The 26,127-nt window shown below is 36.8% G+C and overlaps 1 protein-coding gene across 3 annotated transcripts in view; it reads right to left on the bottom strand.

The window, feature by feature from the left end:
* Window positions 1-444: 444 nt before the first annotated feature.
* LOC132419203 (gamma-taxilin-like) overlaps window positions 445-26,127 on the bottom strand; it is a 60,917-nt gene continuing 35,234 nt past the window's right edge. For all 3 annotated transcript variants that reach the window (XM_060003179.1, XM_069540389.1, XM_069540390.1), the window contains 7 exons: window positions 13,751-13,921; window positions 12,077-12,271; window positions 9,585-9,704; window positions 7,745-7,819; window positions 5,683-5,775; window positions 3,619-3,714; window positions 445-2,676 (listed from right to left, as the gene is read on the bottom strand). In XM_060003179.1, the coding sequence (XP_059859162.1) occupies window positions 2,356-2,676; window positions 3,619-3,714; window positions 5,683-5,775; window positions 7,745-7,819; window positions 9,585-9,704; window positions 12,077-12,271; window positions 13,751-13,921 (1,071 nt within the window). In that variant the 3' untranslated portion in view covers window positions 445-2,355. The remainder of the gene's footprint in view (window positions 2,677-3,618; window positions 3,715-5,682; window positions 5,776-7,744; window positions 7,820-9,584; window positions 9,705-12,076; window positions 12,272-13,750; window positions 13,922-26,127) is intronic.

Below are 26,127 nucleotides of genomic sequence, written 5' to 3'. Positions count from 1 at the left end.
TCTAGGTTGTTCAACCAAAAAATAAAAATTTGCTGCTTTGCTTATGTAGACTTAGGTAAACACAATTTTTGGTTATCAAAACATAATTGAATAAAAGACACTGAAACTCCATATACAGATATCCCTTACTAAGGTCATCTAAGACTAAAGAAATTCATAGTTTTTAAAGCCTTGGCAAAAGTTACACTACAGCTATCTTCTAAAACACCTACTTTAAAAGAAAAAAATAAGGTGTGAAACAAACTCTGGCTGAATAAAACGACTTCTGCCAGTCAGTCAGGGGGTGGTATCCTTTACCCCACACCCCACCCACTTATTTAAATGGTACAGTAATTACCTATGCTTCCAAGGCCTGAGAAATCAGCCATTCACAATTATCTTTTCAGTTGATTATTGTCATATGAAGTCACATTAAGTTAAAAGAATACACAGAGACAGTTAAATTAGTCATTACATATTTACTGAACCTTTAACAGAGTAGATGAAATAAAATTCACATTTATGAAAAATCTACAAAATGTCTTTGAATTGCAAAATAAGACTGTCTCAATTTTTTATCTTCAGGAAAAATGTAAGCTGTAAAAATAAAGCAGTGTATTTAGCACTTTTCAGTTTTTCATTTACAGTTTGAAAGAGGTAGGTAATTCTGCAACACCTGAGAAATGTATGGTGATAGCCAACTGTAATAAAAGTTTCAAAAGTAACTAAAAAAAATTGGTCTCATAACCACAGAATGTCTTCCTACACATCTCAAAATAAAATGGTAATTTATTCTACATCCACATTTTTTCTGTACCTTGGTATCCACTGCCACTATAGATTTTACAACTCTAGAAGATTCCATAAAATGGTGCAACGAGCACAATTCAACTCTTCGCAACCTTTAAACTTTTCATCATCCAGCTAAAGTGTTTTCAAACAAGGGTTGAGGAAAAAAAGGGTCATATAATAACAATTAGCCAGAGGAAGATTTCTGAAGGGAAACCAAATACATCCCAAACATAACCCAGAACCTTTGTATATCTCTGTATTATTTCACACAATTATCTAATATACCTAGCTACACCCAAAACAGTAGACTTAAATGTTGTCAACCACATTGCTTTCAGCCCAAGATTTACTTTCCACAGAAAACAAGTGCCACAAAGAAGTGTGGTGCGCCACACAACTACCTTAACATTAAATGTCAGGATCTTACATGCAGCAGGATTCTGGTGAAATATGATCAATCACATTAGTTTTAAGGTAAATTCTTACTTCTAACATACATGTTCATTTCCTCTCATAGAAGTGAGTCCAATATTTAACTCAGTAACTAAAGGAGATATTTATAAAAATTTGTTAAAGAACTTTATCTGCTTTTGTTAATTTTGGTAGGGTAGTTAGTCAATTTTCATGTACTTTGTTTTGCTTTCATGTACTGTCTGGACCCTTGATCATCAAGGTCAGTGATGGAACTTTTTAAGTATCTCACATTCGGGGCTCTCTTTCCCATTATATAATTAAATTTTGAATCCATTTTAGATCATAAATGTGACAGGAACATATAAATAAGATTATTCAGCTGTTAGATATCAAACTAACAAAGTTAAATAAAGAACAAACTTCAGAAAACTTCCCCCTTCTAAATACTATTTTTTTTCTTCAATCATCTGTTCCAACCTGTAACTAAAGGAATACAAATATTTTTAATTCACATTCAACCTGTCTGTCCAACAACTTGCCTGAATATAATGCCTTCTCTACAAATGACATCTTCATTTACATATTCTGCCACAACTTTGAAGGAGTCAAAACTTGCAGTTATCTCAGTTTAAGTGATAAAAATATTATCAAAAACTAATCTGAATCAAATATGCTGTGTTTTTTCATATCACATACTGCACTTTTATTTCTACCTGGCATTTAAATGAGCTACTAGACAAAAGTAATCATCTTTATATTTTCTTTTACATTAATGAACTAGAATTTAAATTAGTATTAGTTTTTACAGAAAGGAACCATTATCAGACAAGTGTCAATTTAATTCTGATAAATATATGCAAGAGGCAGGGAGAAGGCAATGAGCAGATGAACCGATACATTCAAAGGAGAAGGCAATGAACACATACAGTCCAATGAAGGAAAAAGAAGGCAGATGTGTATAATACAGCTGTGGAAAAATGTATACATTAAAACAACACCTAACTGCTAAGCAGCCTCCTGTACCATGTAGTACAACAGCTAAGAAAATACAGATATGGTAGAAAAAGTAAGAAAATTTTCATCACAAGAGGAAGAGGAACTACTATAGAAAAGTTATATGCAAAATATATCTCTCATTACAGTGATCACACTTCATCTTAGTCAACTGAATCAATGCCCAGAAAAGATCACGTGGAGAGGATCTTTTAAGCTGCATTTTGTTTCATTTGTTCCTTTGGGCTTAGCCTTCAGGTTGCCTCCTGGAGCTCTTTTAGAGGAGGTGTTCAGCTCTTTCTTAGAATCAAGAGCAGTGCAGGGCTGTATTACAGGTGTTGCTGAATCTACATCCGCTGCTTTTACACAGACCTGCTCTTTCAGGATTTCCACCTTCTCACTGAGCTCATTTCTTTCCATCTGAAGAGCTCTGCACAGCTTCTCTAATCGTTCCAGTTTTATCTGAAAGGGCTTGTACTCTTTATCACGGACAGTTTTCTGGGGAAAAAAAGACAAAATTTATGGAACCTTCATATTTGGAAACACAAGTTAGGTTATTATGTACAAAACTAAGTTATCTGAGCCAATCTGTAAACTACTTTTTATCATTTCTTGAACACCACTATATTTAAATAGTTACAACTATTCGGGAGCAATGCAAAAATTAAATTCTCTTGTATTTCTTGAAAGCAAGCAAAATCCACTTCTTGACTTAATAAGTACTAAGTAGACTTAATAAAGTATTATGGAAATTCAGGATCTTAATTTAAAATGCTATAAGTAAGAAGATGAAAGTTCTTATTTCTACAAGTTTTCTTTCCTTCCACCACTTTTGAGTTCCAATATTTTCTCTTGTGAAATATTATAAATTACTCTTATCAAGTATATTAAAGTGAGAAAATTACTAACTGCAAATGAAATACATTTCAACAGCAAACCAGACAAACAGTACAGTGTTGCCTTTTGTAAAATAATAAGTCAAGGTAGAAAAGCAGCTGAGTTTGTGCTCTCTCCATAAAAAATATAAAGAAAGTTGTGTTTTCTGAAGAGCAGAGTCTCTCAGGTTGCAGCCTTCCAACGAGAGCATCAGTATTACCATAATACATGAAAGAAATGCAAATTCTTGGACCACACCAGATATTTAACTAATTAACTATGGGGGAACAGCACACCAGGTTTAACAAGTTTATTCTGCAAAAGTTCAAGTTTGCTATGGAACAAAGCCAAACCCAGATACTTTATAGCTGTCTACACCATAAACATGAGCTAACTGATTAAGAAAAAAAGTTTAAACGCCTCTCTCACAACAATCTAAATCACTGTATTAAAGAGAACATATAATCAAACCTACAGTTACCTAGCAAACCTTCGTAAGTTCTAGCCTGCATTAATACTGAAATAAATGAGCATTTTCTATTCAGTCATGTAAAATCTTCTCACCTCTTCAGCCATTTGCAGAAGTGCTTTATTATTATTTTCCCATTTGGTACGCCATATTATCATTTCTTTTTCCAGTTTTTTAATTTTCTTTGTCATCTGTGAACCAACAAAATTGCAAATTTAAATTCTAAACTGCCTGACCCACCACAAAAACATTTTATAATGTTCTTCTAATCCCTCAACACTCACTGTACTTGTCTCACATGGCTGATAGCTATTTATATCTTTATAAAAGTGGCTGTGATGGTCTGTTACATGCAGAGCTAACAGAAGTCCCTATGGTAGAGCAGTAGGAACCAAAGTTGAGACCTGCATATTATGAGAAAAACATATTTGATCTCCTCAGTTTCACAGGAAGCAGCAGCACATGGAAACTTCAGATACCACATTCTGAACTCTCAATTAGGGTTGGAGTGCAATTCATTCCAGCTGGAGGTAACAAGAGATGAGAACTCCTTCTCCCCAAGTTGTATGAAAAAAGTGTCCATGTTCTCGAGTAACTCATCAGATTCTTGGAAGGACAGAGATTCACAGCCCCCAACAGATTTAAGAATCATAAGACATATTAGTATCAGAACTAGAGGCAGGATAACAAGTGATCACGAAAAATACTTTAATTATTAAATCCTTAGCTTTAATCATCCTCACAACTCACAAGACAGTTTTATTTCAGACTTTGTTAAAGATAAAATGATTCAAAAAATGACGTCCCATGCTACAAGATCTCAGTTTTCAGAAATTCAGAATAAGATTCAGGTATGCTGGTCTATCACCCTTGTTTCTAATAATACTTTATTGTTGGTCTGCACATTAGGTCTTTTCTAGGTAGAGATATTGAGTCAGGCACTGTTGAGGGAAACAAGGATAAGACAGAGCCAATGCCGTGTGCCACGGTATTTTAATTACCCACAAAATACCACCATGCAGTGAGACAAAGACTATGTGGCTTGAGTGCTGATCTGTAGTAACCTCTACAGCCACTAGCAGAGAGGAATGTGTTCCAGTCCAAAGGATTCTCCAGCAGGATAACAAATTTGGGAGTCCCCGTCTTAAACTGTCCTTCATCAAAAGCATACATGTGTTGGAGTCCAGCTGACACTTCCACTGTGTCCCTCGACCAAAGCCTCAACTGAGAGGACTGTCACTGAATTCTCCACATTACTGGGTGTAAAAATACCTGAAGGTGGTAAACAGAGCACTTAACATCGCCAAGCACTGTTTGAAATACAGCAGATACATTTATTACTTTCATTTTTAAGAATAAAGGAACAAAAAGGAATAGAAAGGTTAAACAACTGGCCCATGGTCTACAATAAATGACAACAATTATTGATCCAAGAAATGTGACTGCCAGGCATGTGCTCTAAACCACTATGTTTGTTAAGATTTAATAATAATCATGACTAATACCTATTGAACGCTTACAAAATTCCAGGCCCTACTGTTACTTATCCTCCATTGACCACCTTTTATAAAAAATCCCAATTTTAAGGGGAAATGCCAAGCTAAACAGCTTGCCCCAAGGAATTCACACAACGCAAACAAGAGATCTCAGTTCCAGCATCCATGCTCCAAACCAAGGTACTCCCTGCTTATTTTGAGAAAGAGGCAGGTAACTATACACTTTAAAATTGTCCTTTAGCCCATATTCTGAACTAGAATGACCCAAAACATTTTTGTACACCAAACTTTAACTACTTTATAAATTTTATAAAGATGTCTCTCTATATTATATGTATAGAGATCAAATTTAAAAGACTAAAAACATTTTAGGCAAATAATCTACCAATGTTTTATGAAAGAACTGGGAGTGATCATCTGAAGTGACTCTTTTAAAAATCTACTCCTAACAACAATTCGCCTTTAGTACAAAAATTTAATTTTAAGAGTATTAAGATCATTAGCAACTTGGGGTAATTTCAGGGCAAAATTTCTAAACAAGCCAGCAGAGGATAAGAAAAGATAAAGTTAAGATCAGGATCAGACTCCATCCAAATAGTAATTATGCTTAAAATAACCTCTTATAAATTTAGTAGTGATATTCTACTAAAAATATGTAAATACCTTTTCCATTTCCTGCCTGAAGGTTGTAAACAGTTCATTGCTTTTTGCCATGGTAGTCTGGAATTCTTCAAACTTATCCATATAAACAGAAAGCTACAGAAAAAAGTATCAAATATTCTGAGTTCCAGATAAGTGACATAAAATCCCAAAGACTATCAAAATAACACAATGTGGCGAAACATTAGTTACTTGTTATAAGTGATAAAAAATGAGGGCAAATGCATAATAAATCTTTGAGCAGACATAAATGGCTAAAATTCTTATAACTCACTGAAATGCACTGAGACTTACGAAATTTTGTTGGTCTAATGTAACTGTACATGTTTAAAATGTACATTTACTAGCTCCATTTCACCAATATAAACTACAGTGGTATAACTACACATTTCATATAATTATAATGCTTTATGCACTACCCTTCTCCTTACATTTGTAAAACTGTTCTTAGAAAAAGATCAATCTTTCAGAGTACAACCTGCATAATTATTAGCTTGATATCAAGGCTATGTCTTTCCGTACCTAAGCAGGAAAATACAACAGAAGTCAAAGAATAGTTTGGCTGAAGGAGAAAGAATTTAGTGGGAGTACGGTTGAGAAAAAGATCTTCGAAAAGAGGCAGAAACAACAATTTTTATTTTAACCCCTATCCTCAAGGAATTTTTATTCTAGCTGGGAAAATAATGCTAACTGACAAGACTAAAGAGAATACAGAATGCAGAGTCACCTTTTCCTCTTCCACAGAAAATGAGTTCAGTTGGGGAGGGGAGTGCTACTGTAATATAACTGTATTATCTTCAAGACGAGGAAACAGAGGTTCAGAAAATAAAGTGGTTTGCCAGAGAAGTAGAAAAGAATAAAAGATGGAGGACAAAAAAAGTGGCTTTTCCACTTTCATTAGTGCTATATTAGGAATATTAAATAGATTCATGTGAATAGGATGGGGAGGGAGTAGGATACGATGCAATGACACTTAAGGGAGATTAGAAGTTATGGCAGTTTTAGCATGGTCCATTTTTACTGAAAATGGAACATCCAAGTATCCTGTTCCACCTGAGAGTTCAGTGCTGGCCAATACTGTGTAGTTAGTACGTGGTAACTACCATACACTTGAACTTATGTGCCTACATTACTAAACAGTGGTCAAGACACACCAGTAAGACTATGAAATCATCAATGAAAGCTGGAAACTGACATAGTAAGAACATACAATGAGACTAATACTTGGAAAGGACAGCCACATTTAGGGAGCAGGTGGCAGTAAAGAAAACTAATGATTAGATAGGAAATGTCAAAAAGTGACACGTCCCTAACAACAGAAATTGCACTGATAACATTACAACAGAATCAGAGCTGGCCTGTGAGCTTGGTAAATAGGTCCTCTTGGTGTCTCATCCTGGAGAAATTATCAATGACTCCCACATTAAAGACCATCTCCCAAAGCAAATACAGAACTTTTTTATACACTCTCCACATCAATTCTCTTCTCCATTTATATGAATCACTGAGTATACAGGGATAATAAAGAAGGTAAATAAACTGGTAAAACTTTACAAGATGAGAAGCATAATCCTTCCAATATCTTTCCTTTAAAGCAAGGATGCAGCATCTGCTCAAGGCAACCAAATTAGAAACTGGAAAGGACAACACAAGAAGGCTGAACTGAAAACCAGGGAGAACTCCAATTCTTTTAAAAAGAACAAACATGCAACCTTACCTGGAAGTGGACCTAACACTACACATACAACAAAATATGTACTTTCTACTGTTTTATTTTCCTCATAGGAGAAACTCAAAAGATACGGGAGAAACTATCCGGGATAGTATTGATAGAATGGGAACACTGAAAACAGTCTGACCAGACATACCAATTTGCCTGGAACTGAGGGGTTTCTTGGGATACAGGACTTCCAGAGAAAATTCCTAGTCAAAACATGATAAGTAAGTCACCCGAAGTGAAGAGGAAAATTTCAGGAGGCCAAAAGACCTATTATTCCGTTCAGCTCTGGCTCTGGCTGGGAACCAGGAGACTCACAAACTCTGCTAACCTCTACTGTCAAGTTACCTGTTGTTTTAACTGTACTTCTTGCTGTTTCATTTCTTCAAACTTGTGCCTCGATTCTGTTGCTTCTTTTAATAGCTAGAAAACAGAAACATTCTGGCAAAACACTAGTAGTAATTACACATTTGACTAAAGTGTCAGATGGCCGAACACTAAGCCTCTCCTTCATTATTTTAACAAGAATCATGGGTCAGTGAAACATCCTATTACATCAATTGCCAATTATCCCTATCTTTGATCTGTTAAACCCTTGTTAATACTTAGGAATATAGAAATAATCTTTAAACCACTTACAGATAAAAAGTACCTGAGAGGCATAGTAAGGTTTATAAAACTCAGGGTTGGGCTTCCCTGGTGGCTTAGTGGTTGAGAGTCTGCCTGCCGATGCAGGGGACACAGGTTCGTGCCCCGGTCTGGGAAGATTCCACATGCCACGGAGTGTCTGGGCCCGTGAGCCATGGCTGCTGAGCCTGCGCGTCCGGAGGCTGTGCTCCGCAGCGGGACAGGCCACAGCAGTGGGAGGACCGTGTAACGCAAAAAAAAAAAAAAACCTCAGAGTTAAATTGTTCTGTTATAGGTGAAAATAATCAGATGTCTACACTTCAAAGCAGAAAACAGGGTGATGAATCTTGACCTTATCTGGGTGGTTGAGAAAGCTCATTGACGTCATGAGAGGCAAGATGAGGCAGGTAGAAAGTATGTGTAGCAAAGCAATGAAGACAAACTGGGTCTCCAATTACCTTTTTAAAAGTGGGGCAGATGAGTATCTAGTTAATACACCCGGGTTTTTAAGAAAATGGTACAGTAAATTTTCTTGGTAGGCAGCTGTGAAATTCAATCCTTGAACTTCTGAAATAATGTTACATACAGTGTAAATAAGGCTTAAAATATCGTCAAAGCAACCAGAAAGTATACTTATGTAATACGTGTATGTATGTACATGTGTTATATATGTACACACACAGACACATTCACGTACACTCATGTGTGCAAGCAGTTCATAGTCCACATTGAAAACAGCAACTGTATCTTCACTGTCTATGGCTTTGTACTGAAGGTCCATGCTGTAAAAAATGTATGTCTCTAAACCCTAGACTCACACTAAGGGTGAGTTGTTTACATCATGAGGGACACACAGGAATACTACTCATGGTATATGTATGCCATACCATGTTTACCTCAGTGCCTAGGCTACTTGAATGAAATGCTGGATGGAATAGTCCACATTACTAGAATCATTTCTCACTTTATTAATTTAAGTTAAGCACAGATGATTTAATTTATGTATGATAAATATGAGATTTCACTATGTTCACAATTGACAAGCAAAATAATCTGAGCAGACTCAAGGAACAATACCATATGATTAGGAAATAGAGAATTCTGTTAAATTTAATCAGAAAGTTATACCAGAGTAATTAAACAAGCAGTTTACCTGCCTTAAACTTTTAGAAAAAATGTAACAGAGAGTGTAGGAGACCCATTTTTGGTGTGAAAAAACTTGGTGTGAAATTTAATTGCCCCTCACTCTCAAGGCCTAATTTGCCAATAACTGGCATAAATCTTGAACCTGGTGACTCACTATCTAAAAATCAAGACAACATTCTACATACAGAAAATCAAACATGTGCAGGTCTTTCCATTAAACTTGGTATAATAGTTCCAGTATATATTTTATATGAAAATTTCATCAGAAATACAAAACCAAATGTATTCTTACATTTCTCAATCTAGACAGTAAAAAAACAAATCACATGACCCAAGATCTACGTAAAATAATGTTGAATGAGTTTAAGAGATTTAAGTGGCTTTGGTAACAATTTTGACACTATAATTAACTTACCATCTCTCTTTCTCTTTGATGTTTGTCATCAGCTTCCTTTATGAGCTGTGTTGTTTGCTGAAGCTTGGCATCCACAAGTTGTTGTTGCAGTTCCTTGTGTTTGAACACTTTATCAATATGCTAGAAGGAAAATAAAATTTCTTCCATCACTTAATGAAAAAGGGTACACACTGGTGAGGGAAGTATATAACACAAGTTACAGTATCTTGCCTCCCTGTTGTTCCTACCAATACTATGATAGCTAACAACACTGGGTCTTTCTGTGCATATGCTTGAAGAAGAATCTATTTATATTACCTTGCAAACCACCCTATACCTACAAGAAATATCCCCTCTGACTACTTCCCCATACTTGTTCCTTGTTGGAGGTGGGCTATTACCATCAACAGTTTTGTATATCCTATTTCTGCTCTATATTGAATATTAGGCTCAAACTATCAAGAAAAAGACTGAAAAGGAGCTCAAACTATTAAACCCATTCAACATACACAGGACTCCCGGACATTTTTTTCTCCTCATTAAATTTTCCAGAATTTCATACTGTAGGTAGTAGTATGTAGTACCATGGCATAATGGTAGGAATAGCCTGGAGTCATATCCTGGCTTAGTGGAGGATCTTGGACAAATTCTCCCCATTGATGAATCCCAGTTTTCTTAACTAAAAAGGTTGATAAACACATCTACCTTGCAGAGTTATTGTACAAATCAATGCAATGGTTAAACTAAGGGGCTTGGTGCCTGACACATTAGTAAACACTTGGTAAGAGAAGATGTCATATTTCCAAACTAAACTGTTAAGTGGCACTCATGTACAATAAAGTAATCAGAACATCCATCTCAGAGAAATAGTAACTCTCTTAGTTAAATAACCCATGTAAGAGAAAGAAAGGCTAATTGATAAGACATAACCTAATTAGCTTTTGAGGACTGTACCAGATCTGTCTTGAATTGCAGACAGTTTGATTATTAAATTATATTCTTACCCAAAGGAAGACAAAATTCTGTAATATCTCAAAAAAGATTTAGAAGTAATATGACTTGGACATACATTTTCCAAATTCACTACATTAATAGCCAGGTAGACTGTCATTCTTGAAAACAACAAAACATAAAAGACTCCTTTAAGAAAGTGCTGACTCTATAAAAATAAATACAAGAAAAAAGAAAATTCACTGCATAGGCTTAAAAATTGTCTCTTCAATAAGCAGAATCCAAGGAGAAAAAAAGAGAGGGAAACCTATATATTACAAAGACTTGAGACGTAACAACCAATCAATTGTTTAAGCCTTATTTGGACCTGATTCAAACAATCTTATAAAGTGGGAGATGGAGAAATGTAAACAGTGATAAAGTATTTGATTAGTTATTGTGAAATTTTTAGGTATGAAAATGGTATTGTATTCTGCTTCAAAAAAGTCTTGCCATTTCAAGATATGCATTTAAACAGTGGACTGAAATAATATATCATCTTGGATTTGCTTGAAAGTAGATAAAAAATGTTACTAGGCACAAAAGTGAATAACTGCTGAAACTAACTGATGAATTCTACTTTTAATTTTCAAATTATGGAAGTTAGAAAACTGTTAAAAGATAGAAGAATGGTTTGGAAAATGCTCAAAATCTTAAAAATGTTTTCAAACACTACATAAAATTATAAATTGAAATAATCTGAAATTTGAAACTGCACAAATGCCACAATCTTTTTCTGTTGTTGTAAAATACATATGAAGTTTTCCATTTTAACTGGAGATAATGTTTTTTAGTTAGCAATTTTTACCTGTTTGCATAAGGATCAAAATACATAAAAGAATAATATTTTACTAGCTTAAAGCACATTAAAGACAGGGTATGCACCCTTTGGAAAACCCAAAGCCTCTCATCCTGCACATTTGACCTGTGAAAGTAACAAAACTTAGATGAGCAGGTTATCACCAATTTGCTTTTAATCTAGACACCACCCAACTTCCAGACTAGTTTGTAAAGTAATTGCAATGACCAGGTTCTGCAGCCACAGATCATTCCTATTAATTTTTTACTTCATTAAGTATACCAACAGGACTAGGTAATGGGTTATTTTCTTCTCCCAAATACAATATAGTAGGGGGAAAGCAATGGTACTGTACTGTACAGATTATTACAGAAGTCTGAGATATTCAGTGTTTGGGTGCCAAATATTTATTTATTGTTAGGTCAGATATGGGAAAAACTGTCTCTGTGCTAAAATCATATTCTTCCAGTACTACATGGGAAACAAGTACTACTTAACATGTCTCCTAGAAATTACCTTACATATCCAAATCCACTGACTCCTGGGACATCAAGTGATGATCCCAATTCAGTTCACATAGTGCCTAACCTTCTCCTAAGAAATCACTGACTTCCACTATAAATATGCATAAGTTCTAAAACTGTCCGGTGACAATAAAATTTGTAAGAAGTGGCACAAAGTTTTTGGAAATAACAAGATGTCTAAACACAGAAAACATCTTTACCTCCTCCCTCAGTGCATACTGTTCAATGAGCTTCTTCAGTTTCTCTCCCAGTTCAATATTTTCCTGGTGGAGTTTGGCGTTGTGTACATCATGTTGTTCTAGTTGTGCCTGGATTTCATTCAAAGTAAACTGGAAATGTGCAGTTGCTTCTTTACGTCTTTCTTCTTCTTCTCTTGCCTGCTGCATATTTTCTTCCTAATTAACCAAAATCTTTTTGTTAATACTGTGAAACTATAGCGCAAATGCTGAAAAAAAAGATGTTGCCGCTATGTGCGTTCATATAATGCTGCCCAAAGTGTTACTTCTGAACTAAAATCTTCTCCCTTCTGGTCTACAGCCAGAAAGCTCTCACTGAAAATCAAGCAGATTTTCCAAACTAGACAGAGTAATCATAGAAACACAAACTGCCCTGCTATAAATAAAGTGTTATCTGACCATCTACATAATCACTATACTACAGTACAAGTGAGGAGCCTGTCCACACAGTGTGCTTCTTCCACATTATTTTGCCAAATATCCTCCTCACTGGTTAAGCAGAGCATCTTCTTAGATCAGCCTCAAGTGATATATATCCCATTTAGCAGCTTACTTTCTGAGTCACATTCCCTAAAGGGCAAGGGACAAATGGAATCTTTATTTTAAAAAGCTTACTTTCAACTCTTTCAAATGCCAAAAGACCTTTACCTAAACAATTATTAGTTCAGTCAAAATTTTGACCTGTTGTAAGAAAAAAAATCTACTTTTACTATATCTAAATCCAAGGTTTCAAAAGCAAAGGGGAAAAAAATACCCACACACTAGATGATTATTTCTTGAGTTGTCCTATATTCTAGGTCCTTGAGACTTTCAGAGATAGGGGTAATCAGAGATCAACCATGCTCAATCAAAATCATACTCCAACTGTACCTCTTTATTGCTAAAGGCAGACATGTTCCCATTATAGGAGGTAGATTCTTTCTAGAGTCTACTCTTTGTCCTTCTTCCCCTACTGATACAAATTTTGATACCTGTTCCCTCTTCCTTCACTTCCTTTACTAATTCCTTTATATCAGCTCAGGTATGACTAGTATTCTGAAGTATTCAGCAACTAAATAGTTGAAAATGCACTGAGTAGAAAGCAAACTACCCAATTAGCATCCATAGGAGAGCTCTGCCACATGCTTTTCCTTTAAACTCATTCTGACTCAAGTCTGTAAGTTTCTTCATTTCAGCCAAGCCATTTCATTCCTTATCCAGGGGAAACATGGTAATCAACTACATTAATGGTCAGAAGACTATGCAGCAGCCTTAAACTTCCTAAGCAGGGGGATTATTGACATAAACATCAGTACATTCTAGCTTCCCTGTGATCAAGTATGAGGTAAGGAGCTCTTCCTTGAATCTGAAACCAAATGTTAGATATAAAAAGTCTTTGATTTACAATGACATCACACACAGCATTAGCCCAAGCAAAATAAAAAGCAAGGTAGTTTGTCTCTGAGGACCCCACAGACTGGTCTGCTCAGGAACCTAATCTACCAGAGCAATTGTACCCAGGATTTATCAACCAGCACCCATTAATGTAACTAAGTCCCACTAAAGCAAATGACATAAGGATTTACTTCAAATACATACAGGGTAATTATAAAATCAGCCTAAGTACCTCCTGTAAAACAGAAAAAGAAACCAACTAACCTTTAATGTCTTATTGTGACGCTGAAGTTCCCTGCAAAGAGACTCTAGTTTGCTTCTTGCCAAGATAGCCTTGCTGTGTTCACTCTGCAACTGAACTTTCTCTTTCACGATCTGGGCTTGCTTCTTCTGCAGAATCTTCACTTGCTTCTGAACGTTCCTGCTCTCCTCCAGCTAAAAGTAATAAGCACTTTCTTTAGGTTTAGAAAGTAAAAACTTTTGAATTAAAACTGGAAAAATAGCAATTATAGTCATGGAACTTTTTCTCTTACTTTTTTACTCAGATGTCACAAGAAAGTACACAAATCATTTAATGCAGGAAGAAAACCAATTTCATTGTCTATTATTTTATTAAAAACTAAATCTCTTAAGAACACTTCTTATGAATCAACACTATCTAGAGTTTTATTTTTCTAAAAGAAAAATGTGAAACACACTTTGTTGAAAAGGGTAAGCAGCACTCAGGAGTCTTTGTGAGTAAAGAAGGCAATTTTAGAGTTAGAGCAAATTCTTCTGTTTTATGCTAACAGACATTTCAATAAAGCTTTCAAAACGAATAAACGTTCACCCAAATACTCCAAGTGCAAAAGTAACATATCCAAGAAACCTATCAAGTCTCCTTACAGGTAAAATATTTACAGCTACTAAAAACAGCTTTATTGAAATTCCTGCAGGGAAAAAATAATCTTGCTTTTGTATCTTACTATGGTCTATGAGCAGAGCACACTAATTTAAGTGTAGGTTAAACAGGTTCCATAGGTTCTATACAAATTATCTGTAACCAGACCTCTTTCTTTCCCCGTCCAAAGTTCTCACATACCAGAGGATTAGTATAATCTCTATTGTGCCTATTGTAATTATACTCTTCAATGGTAACAATAATTTAAAAAAATACTGGTACTGCATCTCAGAAGCTGATATATTACACTGAATTGATTAGGTACTGACGTTGAAATAATAAACATTAATAAACATTAATGATTAAAAAGACTGAATGAGCGTCCAGAAGATGGGCACAAATGCAATTAATTTTTTTGTTTGGTTATTTATTTATTGGCGCGTTGGGTCTTTGTTGCTGTGCATGGGCTTTCTCTAGTTGCAGAAAGCGGGTGCTGTTCTTTGCGGTGCACAGGCTTCTAATTGCAGTGGCTTCTCTTTGCTGCAGAGCACCAGCTCTAGGCGCGTGGGCTTCAGTAGTTGTGGCTCATGGGCCCTAGAGCGCAGGCTCACTAGTTGTGGCACATGGCCTTAGGTGCTCCACGGCACGTGAGATCTTCCCAGAGCAGGGATCGAACTCATGTCCCCTGCATTGGCAGGCGGATTCTTAACCACTGCACCACCAGGGAAGTTCCTGTATTTAATTTATTTGATGTGGAGACACTGACAGATTGATGGTTTCTCTACAGAAATATACTGCAGAGAGGTAGAGGGAATTTGAGGATTAATATTTAACAAAAAAGGTATCATCTCACTGTGGCACTTTTATAATACTATAGTGACTGTGGAGAAACAGGTATTAAAATGATCTTCAGCGATGAAGATCCAGTTGCATTTTCATCTGCCTAGTTATATTTTTGGATACCCAGAGTTGGCATTACACCAGGCAGGTGGAATGAACAAAGGGGATAAGGAGTATTTCCAAAGAGAAATACTGATTATGATGATGTATGAAACCTAAGGGAAAAAAACAGACATAAAGACAGAAGGTGGTATGGGTAAAGACAAAGCAGAGAATGTAGAGGTGGCTACAGCAGTTACAGAAAACAACTGCAATGGGAATACTTCAACAGGTATGCTGCACCAATGGTTACAGTCTGAATAGAGTATCTTTTGACTTTTCACCTCTGGAGCAGAGGACAGCCAGGGAGGGCACAGTGATGAGGTAGTCAGGAACAAGAAGCTGAAGTGACATCAGGGAAGATGGCACAGTGGACAGAGCCAGGAATCTGTCTCCACATCTAGACAACAACTACACTGACAGAAACTGATATAATTATTTTGGAACTCTGAGGTCTATTCAAAGGCTTGCAATTTCAAGAGAAATACTTGGTCAGTAAATTGTAATTAATTTTGGTTCATTTAAACCAAAAGCAGTGTAGCAGTACTTATTCTTCCACTCCACAGCGCCATGGCAGGCGGCCATACTAAAATTCTTGGAGCGACTCACATGAGCCAGGGTAGGCAATGAAGACTCAGTCCTCCAAATGTCAGGGATCTGTGTTCTGACTCTGGATTTATAAATACACCTGATCATAAAAGGGTAGACACAGAGGTGAGCCACCAGTGTTGCAAACACCTCCATGTGAAGAAGCATGTAGGGGACTGAAGGAAACAGGATCAATTTTATTATTTTCCCCTTCATTTATCCTTTTTTATCCCCTTTGAAGAGACATTAAGCACTAGAACATGCAAAACCAACCCCATCTGGGGAAATTTAGAAAGTCACCATGCAAGTCTAGGATCAAAGATGACGTGAGAAGACCTTAGATTTGCATCACAGGCTGATCTCTAACAAAGAGACACTCTACAACAATAACAAAACAAAATTAAACAAAACAACAAACCTTGGCAAAGAGAGAGAATCTCATATCCAGAACTACCACACCGTAAGATTCAAATGTCCAGTTTTTAACAACCACAAAAAAATCAATAGGCATACAACAAAATAAAGTATGGCCCATTCAAAGGAAAAAGACCAATCAAGCAAATTGCCCTAGAGAAACACCAGATGGTAGACTTATCAGAGACTTTAAAATAACTGTAGTTAAAATGCCTAGAGGTAAAGAAAGATGCAGACAAAGTCAGGAAACAATGTATAAGTAAAATGGAAAAATCAATAAGGAGACAGAAACCACAGAAAGGAACCAAAAGAAAAAATCTGGAGTGAAGAGTACAGTAATTGAAACAAGAAATTCACTAGAGGGATTAAAAATCTGATTTGAGCAGGGAGAAGAAAGAAACAGTGAACTTGTAGAATAGAAATTATCAACTCAGAGGAAATAGAAATAAAATAGACTGAGGAACGATCTAGGAGCTAAGGTACCTGTGGGACACCATCAAGTGGACCAACACACCCATTGTGGGAGACCAAGAAGAAAAAAGAGAGAGGGAAAGGGGCAGAAAGGTTACTTGAAAACTAATGACCAAAACTTTCCCAAATCTGATTCCAAGATATGAATACACAAGCCCAACAAACTCTAAGAATGATAAAGTCACCACACTCACACTGCGACAGATAGTAATAAAACTGTCGAATGTCAATGACAGATCTTGAAAGCAACAAGAGGAAAAACAACTCATCACATACAAAGGATCCCATTAAGATGATCTAATTTTTTAAAAATTAGAGTATAATTGCTTTACAATGTTGTGTTAGTGTCTGCTATACAATGAAGTGAATCAGCTATATGTACATCTCCTGCCTCTTGGACCTCCCTTCACCCCCACCCATCCTACCCATCTATGTCATCATAGAGCACCCAGCTGAGTTCCCTGCGCTATATAGCAGGTTCCCACTAGCTATCTGTTTTACACGTGGTAGTGCACATATGTTAAACTTATTCTCCCAATTTGTTCCAACCTCCCCTTCCCCTCCCCCGTCCGTGTTCACATGTCCGTTCTCAACATGTCTCTATTCCTGCCCTAGAAATAGATTAATCTGTACCATTTTTCTAGATTCCACATACATGCGTTAATATATGGTATTTGTTTTTCTCTTTCCAACTTACTTCACTCTGTATGACAGACTCTAGGTCCATCCAAGTCCCTACAAATGACCCAATTCCATTCCTTTTTATGGCTAATACTCCATTTATATATGTGCCCATCTTCTTTATCCATTCCTCTGTTGATGGACATTTAGGTTACTTCCATGTCCTGGCTATTGTAAATTGTGCTGCAGTGAACATCAGGGTGCATGCATCCTTTCAAATTATGGTTTTCTCCATATATATGCCCAGGAGTGGGATTGCTGGGTCATATGGTAGCTCTATTGTTAGTTTTTTAAAGAACCTCCATACTGTTCTCCATAGTGGTTGTACCAATTTACATTCCCACCAACAGTGAAAGAGGATTCCCTTTCTCCACACCCTCTCCAGCATTTATTGTTTGTAGAATTTTTGATGATGGCTATTCTGACTGATGTAAGGTGATACCTCATTGTAGTTTTGATTTGCATTTCTCTAACAATTAGTGATGTTGCACACCTTTTCTTGTGCCTCCTGGCCATCTGTATGTCTTCTTTGGAGAAATGTCTATTTAGGTCTTCCATCCACTTTTTTGACTGGGTTGTTTGGTTTTTTTGATATTGAACTCCATAAGCTGTTTGTATATTTTGGAGATTAATCCTTTGTACATTGCTTCGTTTGCAAATATTTTCTCCCATTCTGAGGGTTCTCTTTTCGTCTTCTTTCTTACTTCCATTGCTGTGCAAAAGCTCTGAAGTTTAATTAGGTCCCATTTGTTTATTTTTGTTTTTATTTTCATTACTTTAGGAGGTGGGCAATAAAGCTCTTGCTGTGGTTTATGTCAAAGAGTGTTTTTCCTATAAGAGTTTTATAGTGTCCTGTCTTACATTTAGGCCTTTGATCCATTTTTAATTTATTTTTGTGTACAGTGTTAGGGAGTGTTCTAATTTCATTCTTCTACATGTAGCTGTCCAGTTTTCCCAGCATCACTTATTGAAGAGGCTGTCTTTTCTCCATTGTATATTCTGGCCTCCTTTGTCATAGATTAGGTGACCATAGGTGTGTGGGTTTATCTCTGGGCTTTCTATCCTGTACCATGGATGTATATTTCTGTTTTTCTGTCAGTACAAAACTGACTTGATTACTGTAGCTTTGTAATATCGTCTGAAGTCAGGGAGCCTGAATCCTCCAGCTCTGTTTTTCTTTCTCAAGTTTGATTTTGCTATTTGAGGTCTTTTGTGTTGCCATACAAATTGTGAAATTTTTTGTTCTAGTTCTGTGAAAAATGCCATTGGTAGTTTGAAAGGACTACCATGCATGCACCAAGAAAAAAACAGAACTCATATAAATAGAACTAAAAATGAAAGAGCAGGCATTACAGCTAATGCCACAGAAATACAAAGGATTATGAGACTACTGTGAATAATTATACACCAATAATGAACAATCTAGAATAAATGGATAAATTCACAGGAGCATTCAACCTAAAAAGAGATTCACAAAGAAACAAAATCTGAACAGATCAATTACAAGGAAGGAGACTGAATTAGTAATGAAAGAACACCCAACAAACAAAAATCCAGGACGATATGGTTTCACTGATGAATTCTACCAAACATTTGACAAATAAATACCAATTGTTCTCAATCTCTTCCAAAATCAGAAGAGGGAACATGTTCAAACTCATTTCATGAGGCTTGCATTACTCTAATACCAAAACCAGACAGGATATTATGAGAAAATTACAGGTCAATATCTCTATTGAACATAGATATAAAATTTAATAAAATACTGGCAAATTAAATTCAACAATATTAAAAGAATCTTACACCATTGATCAAGTGGAATGTATTTCAGAGATGCAAGGATAATTTAGTATCTGCAAATCAATCAATGTGATATATCACCTTAACCAAATGAAGTATAAAAATCATAGCATCATGTCAATAGACAGAAAAAAAGCATCTGACAAAAATTAACATCCTTTTGTAATTAAAAAAATAACCACCTTCCCAACAAGTGGGTATTACAGGGAAAGTATGTCATTACAAGAAAGACAAATATATGACAAGCCCACAGCTAAAATGTCCCTCAGTGGTAAAAAGCTTAAAGCTTTTCCTGTAAGATCAGGAACAACACAAAGATGCCCACTCTCACCACTTTCAATCAACATGGTAATGGGAGTCCCAGCTAGAGCAATTAGGAAAAAAAATAAAACATATTGAAATTGGAAAAAGAAAAATTGTCAATATTTGCCAATGATATATAAATTCAGTAAAGTTGCAGAATACAAATTTGATATACAAAAATCAGCTTCATGTCTATATACTACTAACAAACTAACAGAGAAATGAGAAAGCAATCCCATTTACAAATTGATCCAAAAGATAAAATACCTAGGAATAAACTTAACCAAGGAGGTGAAAGACCTGCAGTGAAAACTATGAGACACTGATAAAAGAAACTGAAGACATAAACAAATGGAAATATATTCCATGCACAAGGACTGGAAGAATTAATATTGTTCAAAATGTCCATACTACCCAAAGCAATCTATGGATTCAGTGCAATCTCTATCAAAATTCCAATGGCATTTTTCACAGAACTAGAACAATCTTAAAATATGTATAGAACAAAAGACTTGGAATAGCCAAAGCAATCTTGAGAAAGAAGAACAAAGCTGAAGGCATCACAGGCTATATTACAAAGTTATAGTAACCAATGCAGTTTGGTATTGTCATAAAGACAGACACACAGATCAATGGAAGAGAATAGACAGCCCAGAAATAGACCCTCACACCTATGATCAATTAATCTATGAAAAAGGGGCCAAGAATATACACTGGGGAAAGGGGAGTCTCTTTAATAAATGGTGTTGAGAACACTGGACAGCCACATGCAAAAGAATGAAAGAGGACTCCTATCTTATATCATATACAAGAACTAGCTGCAAAGGTAACCATCAACAAAATGAAAATGCAACTTACTGAATGGGAGAAAGTATTTGCAATTATATATCTGATAAGGGGTTAATATCCAAATTCAACAATTCAATAGCACAAACAAACAAAAAAGACATTCAGTTAACCAACAGGTACATAAAAATCCTCAAGGTCACTAATTTTCAGGGAAATGCCAACAAAAAACAAAATGAGCTATCACCTCACACCTGGCTCAAAGGCTATTATCAAGAAGACGAGAATAACAAGTATTGGAGAGGATGTGGAGAAAAGGAAAGGGAACCCTTGTGTACTGTTGGTAGGAATGTAAACTGGTGCAGCCACTATGGAGAACAGTATGGAAGTTCCTCAAAAATTTAAAAATAAAACTACTACATGATCCAGAAATTCTACTTGGGAAAATTTTTCTTGAGGAACCAAAAATACTAACACATAACTGGATAGCCATGGCATAAAAAAACCTAAATGTCCAAGGATGGATGAATTAAATTTTACAATGATATACACACATACACTCACATGATATACATATATATATGATATAGACAGCCAGAAGATGATATAGACACACACAGACAATGGCATATTATCCACCTACAAAAACAGAAAGAAATGCTGGCATTTGTGACAACACGAATGGAATTTGAGGGCATTATGCTAAGTGACATAAATCAGACAGAGAAAAACAAATACCATGTGATCTCACTCATATGTGGCATCTTTAAAACAACAACTCAGATACAGATAACAGATAGGTGGTTGGCAAGTGAGTCAGGGAGCCAAGAGGGGGGCCATAATTGGTGAAGATGGTCAAAAGGTACAAACTTCCAGTTATCAGATAAATAACTGCAGGTGACTACAGTTAATAATACTGTATTTTATACTGGATAGTTGCTAAGGCAGTAGATCTAAAGTTCTCATCATAGGAAAAAAAATGTATAACTATATATGTTGATGGACGCTAACTAGACTTATTGTGGTGATCATTTTGCATTATATATTGACACATATATACATATCTATCATTATGCTGTACATCTCAATGAAAAATATAAATAAACATATATAAACACAACTGAACTATATACTATCTATGAGATTCATTTTATATCTAAAACATAAACAGGTTGAGTATATGACAGAAAAAGATATTCCACGTAAACAAAACCAAAAGAGGTGTGGAGGTAGCTATACCAATCAGAATATCATTAAGATCACAATACTACCCAAAGCGATCTACAGATTCAATGGAATCCTATCAAAATACCAATGATGTCTTTTGCAAAAGTAGAAAAATTCCTCCTCAAATCCTATGGAATCTCAAGGGATCCAGAATAGCCAAATAATAATGAAAAAGAACAAAGGTGAAGGTCTCAAACTTCCTCATTTTAAAACTTACTACAAAGTTAGAGTGATCAAATAATGTGATACTGGCATAAAGACAAAAAAGGGAATAAACACAGAAATAAATTTTCAAATATGTGGTCAAATAATTGTCACAAGGGTGCCATGACCACTCAATGGGGAAAGGACTATCTCTCAACCAAAGATGCTGAAGAAACTGAACATCAACACTCAAAAAAGAATTTGACCCGGGCTTCCCTGGTGGCGCAGGGGTTCGTGCCCCGGTCCGGGAAGATCCCACATGCCGTGGAGCGGCTGCGCCCGTGAGCCATGGCCGCTGAGTCTGCGCTCCGTGACAGGAGGGGACACAGCAGTGAAAGGCCCGCGTACCGCAAAAAAATTTAAAAAAAAAATCCTTTGCTCTTTAAAAAAAAAAAAAAAAAGAATTTGACCCTTACCTAACACTACTGCAATAATTAAATCAAAGTGGATCAATGACTTAAATGTAAGTCCCAAAACTATAAAACTCGCAGAAGAAAACTTAGGGGAAAAAACTTTGTAACATTGGATCTGACAATGATTCCTGAGTCTGACAGCAAAAGCGAAGGCAACAAAAGGAAAAAACTAACAAATCTGACTTTATCAAAATGTCATCAAAGGATACCATCAAATTAATGAAAAGGCAACCCTCAGAAAAGCAGGAAATATCTGTAAATCATATAGGTGATATAAGATTAATATTCACAATATATAAATAGCTCCTAAAGCTCAAGAACAAAAAAAATTTTTTTAATGGGCTAAGGACTTGAACAGACATTTCTCTAAAGAAGACATACTCATGGCCAATACATCAAAAATACACAACGTCACTAATCATTAGGGAAATGCAAACAAAATCACAAGGAGATAATCATATACCCACATAGGGTGACTATTACCAGAAAAACAGAAAACAAGTGTTGGCTATGATGTGGAGAAATTTTAATCCTTGTGCATTGCTAGTGGCATGCAGTCACCATAGTAAACAGAGCATTACCATATAATCCAGCAATTCCACTTCTGTTCGGAATACACACAAAAGAATTAAAACAGAGTACTTGAACAAATGTTTGTACACCCATGTTCACGGCAGCACTATTCAAAGCAGCCAAAAGACATAAACAATCCAAATGTCCATCAAAGGATAAATGTGATACAAACAAAATATGCCTAAATAGACTTTCATCAAGGAAAACATACAGATAGCCAAGAAGCACATGAAAAGATGCTCAACATCACTAATTATTAGAGAAATGCAAATGAAAACTACAATGAGGTATCACCTCATGCCGGTCAGAATAGCCATTATCAAAAAAGCTCGAAACAATAAATGCTGGAAAGGGTGTGGTGAAAAGTGAACCCTCCTACACTGTTGGTGGGAATGTAAATTGATACAACCAGTATGGAGGTTCCTTAAAAAACTAAAAATAGAACTACCATATGACCCAGCAATCCCACTGCTGGGTATATACCCTGAGAAAACCATAATTCAAACAGAGACATGCACCACAATGTTCACTGCAGCACTATTTACAATAGCCGGGACATGGAACCAACCTAGATGTCCGCTGACAGATGAATGGATGAAGAAGATGTGGCACATATATACAATGGAATATTACTCAGCCATAAAAAGAAACGAAATGGAGTTATCTATAGTGAGGTGGATGGACCTAGAGTCTGTCATACAGAGAAAAGTAAGTCAGAAAGAGAAAAACAAATACCATATACGAACATATATATATGGAATGCTAAAAAAAAAATGGTACTGATGAACATAGTTGCAAGGCAGGAATAAAAAGGTAGACACAGAGAATGGATTTGATGACATGCGGTGGGAGGGGGAAGCTGAGGCGAAGTAAGAGTAGCCATCGACATATATACATTACTGAATGTAAAATAGTTGGCTGGTGGAAGCAGCAGCATAGCGCAAGGAGATCGGCTCGGTGCTTTGCGATGACCCAGAGGGGTGGGATAAGGAGTATGGGAGGGAGGCTCAAGAGGGAGGGTATATAGGGACATGTCTATGCATATGGCTGATTCGCTTTGTTGTGCAACAGAAACTAACACGGTATTGTGAAGCAATTATACTCCAATAAAGATCTTTTAAAAAATAATTAAGTAAATAATTATCGCTAATCACACACACACAAACACACAAATGTGGTATATACATACAACGCAGTGTTAGATAGAAAGGAATGAAATTCTGATACAGGCTAGGACAAGGATGAATCTTGAAGATATTACACTAAGTAAACTAAACAAGGCACAAAGGGACAAATACCGTATGATTCCACTTACATGGGATACCAAGACTAGTTAAAACCATAGAAATAGGAAGTAGAATGATTGCAATTAGTGGCTGAGGGAGAGGAGAATAAGGAGTTATTGTTTAATAGGTATAGAGTTTCACTTGGGTATGATGAAAATTTCTGGAAAAAGACAGTGGTCAATGGTTGCACAACAATGTGAATGTTTTTAGTGCCACTGCTTTAAAATGGTTAAAGTGATAATAATATTATAGATATTTAACCACAATTCAAAAAGTTCCTCAGGGGCATGGGGGGAACCCAGCAAGTGCTGACAAGAATGTAGAGAAACTGAAGCCCTTGTGCACTGTAAGACTAAAAGAATGCAGGTCCTGTGAAGAAGACAATTCCTTAAAAAATTAAATAGCAATTAAAAACATTTTTTAAACAGTAATTTTATGTCATGTATATTTTACCACAACAGAAACGAAAACAAAAGGCCAGGGTCAGAGTTTCATCTGGACTGTTCACAGTGAAGAAGCAGCGTAATTACTGGGACCACAGTGGGTCAGTGCAAAAGCATTCAGTGTGGGAGAAATGATCAGGAAAGTTGGTAAGTGACAGCAACAAAAAGAACAGCAGAACAGCTAGATTTGTCTTAAATCTTAAGATAAACGGAGGACACAGAAACAGGAAGGGTCCACTTACAAGCACTGAGATACACGCAGAAGAAAAGACCAAAATGGAGTAAGGTCTTAAGGCGAAAACCAGCTTTCAATAAATACAAGCTGAAGTACTGATCACAGAAGTGGCCATGAGTTTTGGAGATTGCCATTTCAAAAAACCATTAAGTTTTTATTCTTTGTTTTTCCTTGGAGAAAGGCGGGGCAGGGGAGGACCTTTTCAGATACCTTCCATCTTCCAAGCCCTAATCCCCCCAGTCCAAGATACTATGGATTTCACTGTGCTCAGAAGGCAAGGTTTATTCTGGCTTTCTTACAGAACAATAAGGGGCAGGGCTTCCCTGGTGGCACAGTGGTTGAGAATCTTCCTGCTAATGCAGGGGACACGGGTTCGAGCCCTGGTCTGGGAGGATCCCACATGTCACGGAGCAACTAGGCCCGTGAGCCACAACTACTGAGCCTGCACGTCTGGAGCCTGAGCTCCACAAGAGAGGCCGCAATAGTGAGAGGCCCACACACCGCGATTAAGAGTGGCCCCTGCTTGCCACAATTAGAGAAAGCCCTAGCACAGAAACGAAGATGCAACACAGCAAAAATAAATAAATTAATTAATAAACTCCTACCCCCAACATCTAGGAAAAAAAAGAACAAGGGGCAAGTCAGAGCCGACAAATCTGCTACAGTTTGGTATACAGACTGGGAAACCAAGACCTAGAAATTTATTTCTCAAAGACAACTGGCACTGGCAGCTGTGATTATGCAGGAGTTAATAACAAATGCAGAGACGAGGGGAAGACGGCGGAAGAGTAAGACACGGTGATCACCTTCCTCCCCACATATACACAAGAAATACATCTACACGTGGAACAACTCCTAGAGAACACGTACTGAACGCTGGCAGAGGACGTCAGACCTCCCAAAAGGCAAGAAACTCCCCACGTACCTGGGTAGGGCAAAAGAAAAAAAGAAAAATCAGAGACAAGAGAATAGGGATTGGACCTGCACCAGTGGGAGGGAGCTGTGAAGGAGGAAAAGTTTCCACACACTAGGAAGCCCCTACGCGGGCGGAGACTGCGGGTGGCGGAGGTGGGGAGCTTCGGGGCCGCGGAGGACAGCGCAGCCACAGGGGTACGGAGGGCAAAGCAGGGAGATTCCCGCACACAGGATCGGTGCCCACCAGCACTCACCAGACTGAGAGGCTTGTTTGCTCACCCGCCAGGGAGGGCGGGGTTGGGAGCTGAGATACGGGCTTTGGTCGGAGCGCAGGGAGAGAAGTGGGGTTGGCGGCGTGAACACAGCCTGAAGGGGTTAGTGCACCACGGCTAGCCGGGAGGGAGTCCTGGAAAAGGTCTGGAGCTGCCGAAGGCAAGAGACTTTTTGTTCCTTCTTTGTTTCCTGGTGACCGAGGAGAGGGGA

Source organism: Delphinus delphis, chromosome Y (assembly GCF_949987515.2).
Source record: "Delphinus delphis chromosome Y, mDelDel1.2, whole genome shotgun sequence".
In the NCBI taxonomy this organism is placed as follows: domain Eukaryota; kingdom Metazoa; phylum Chordata; class Mammalia; order Artiodactyla; family Delphinidae; genus Delphinus; species Delphinus delphis.
This window is presented reverse-complemented; position numbering and strand designations above follow the sequence as displayed.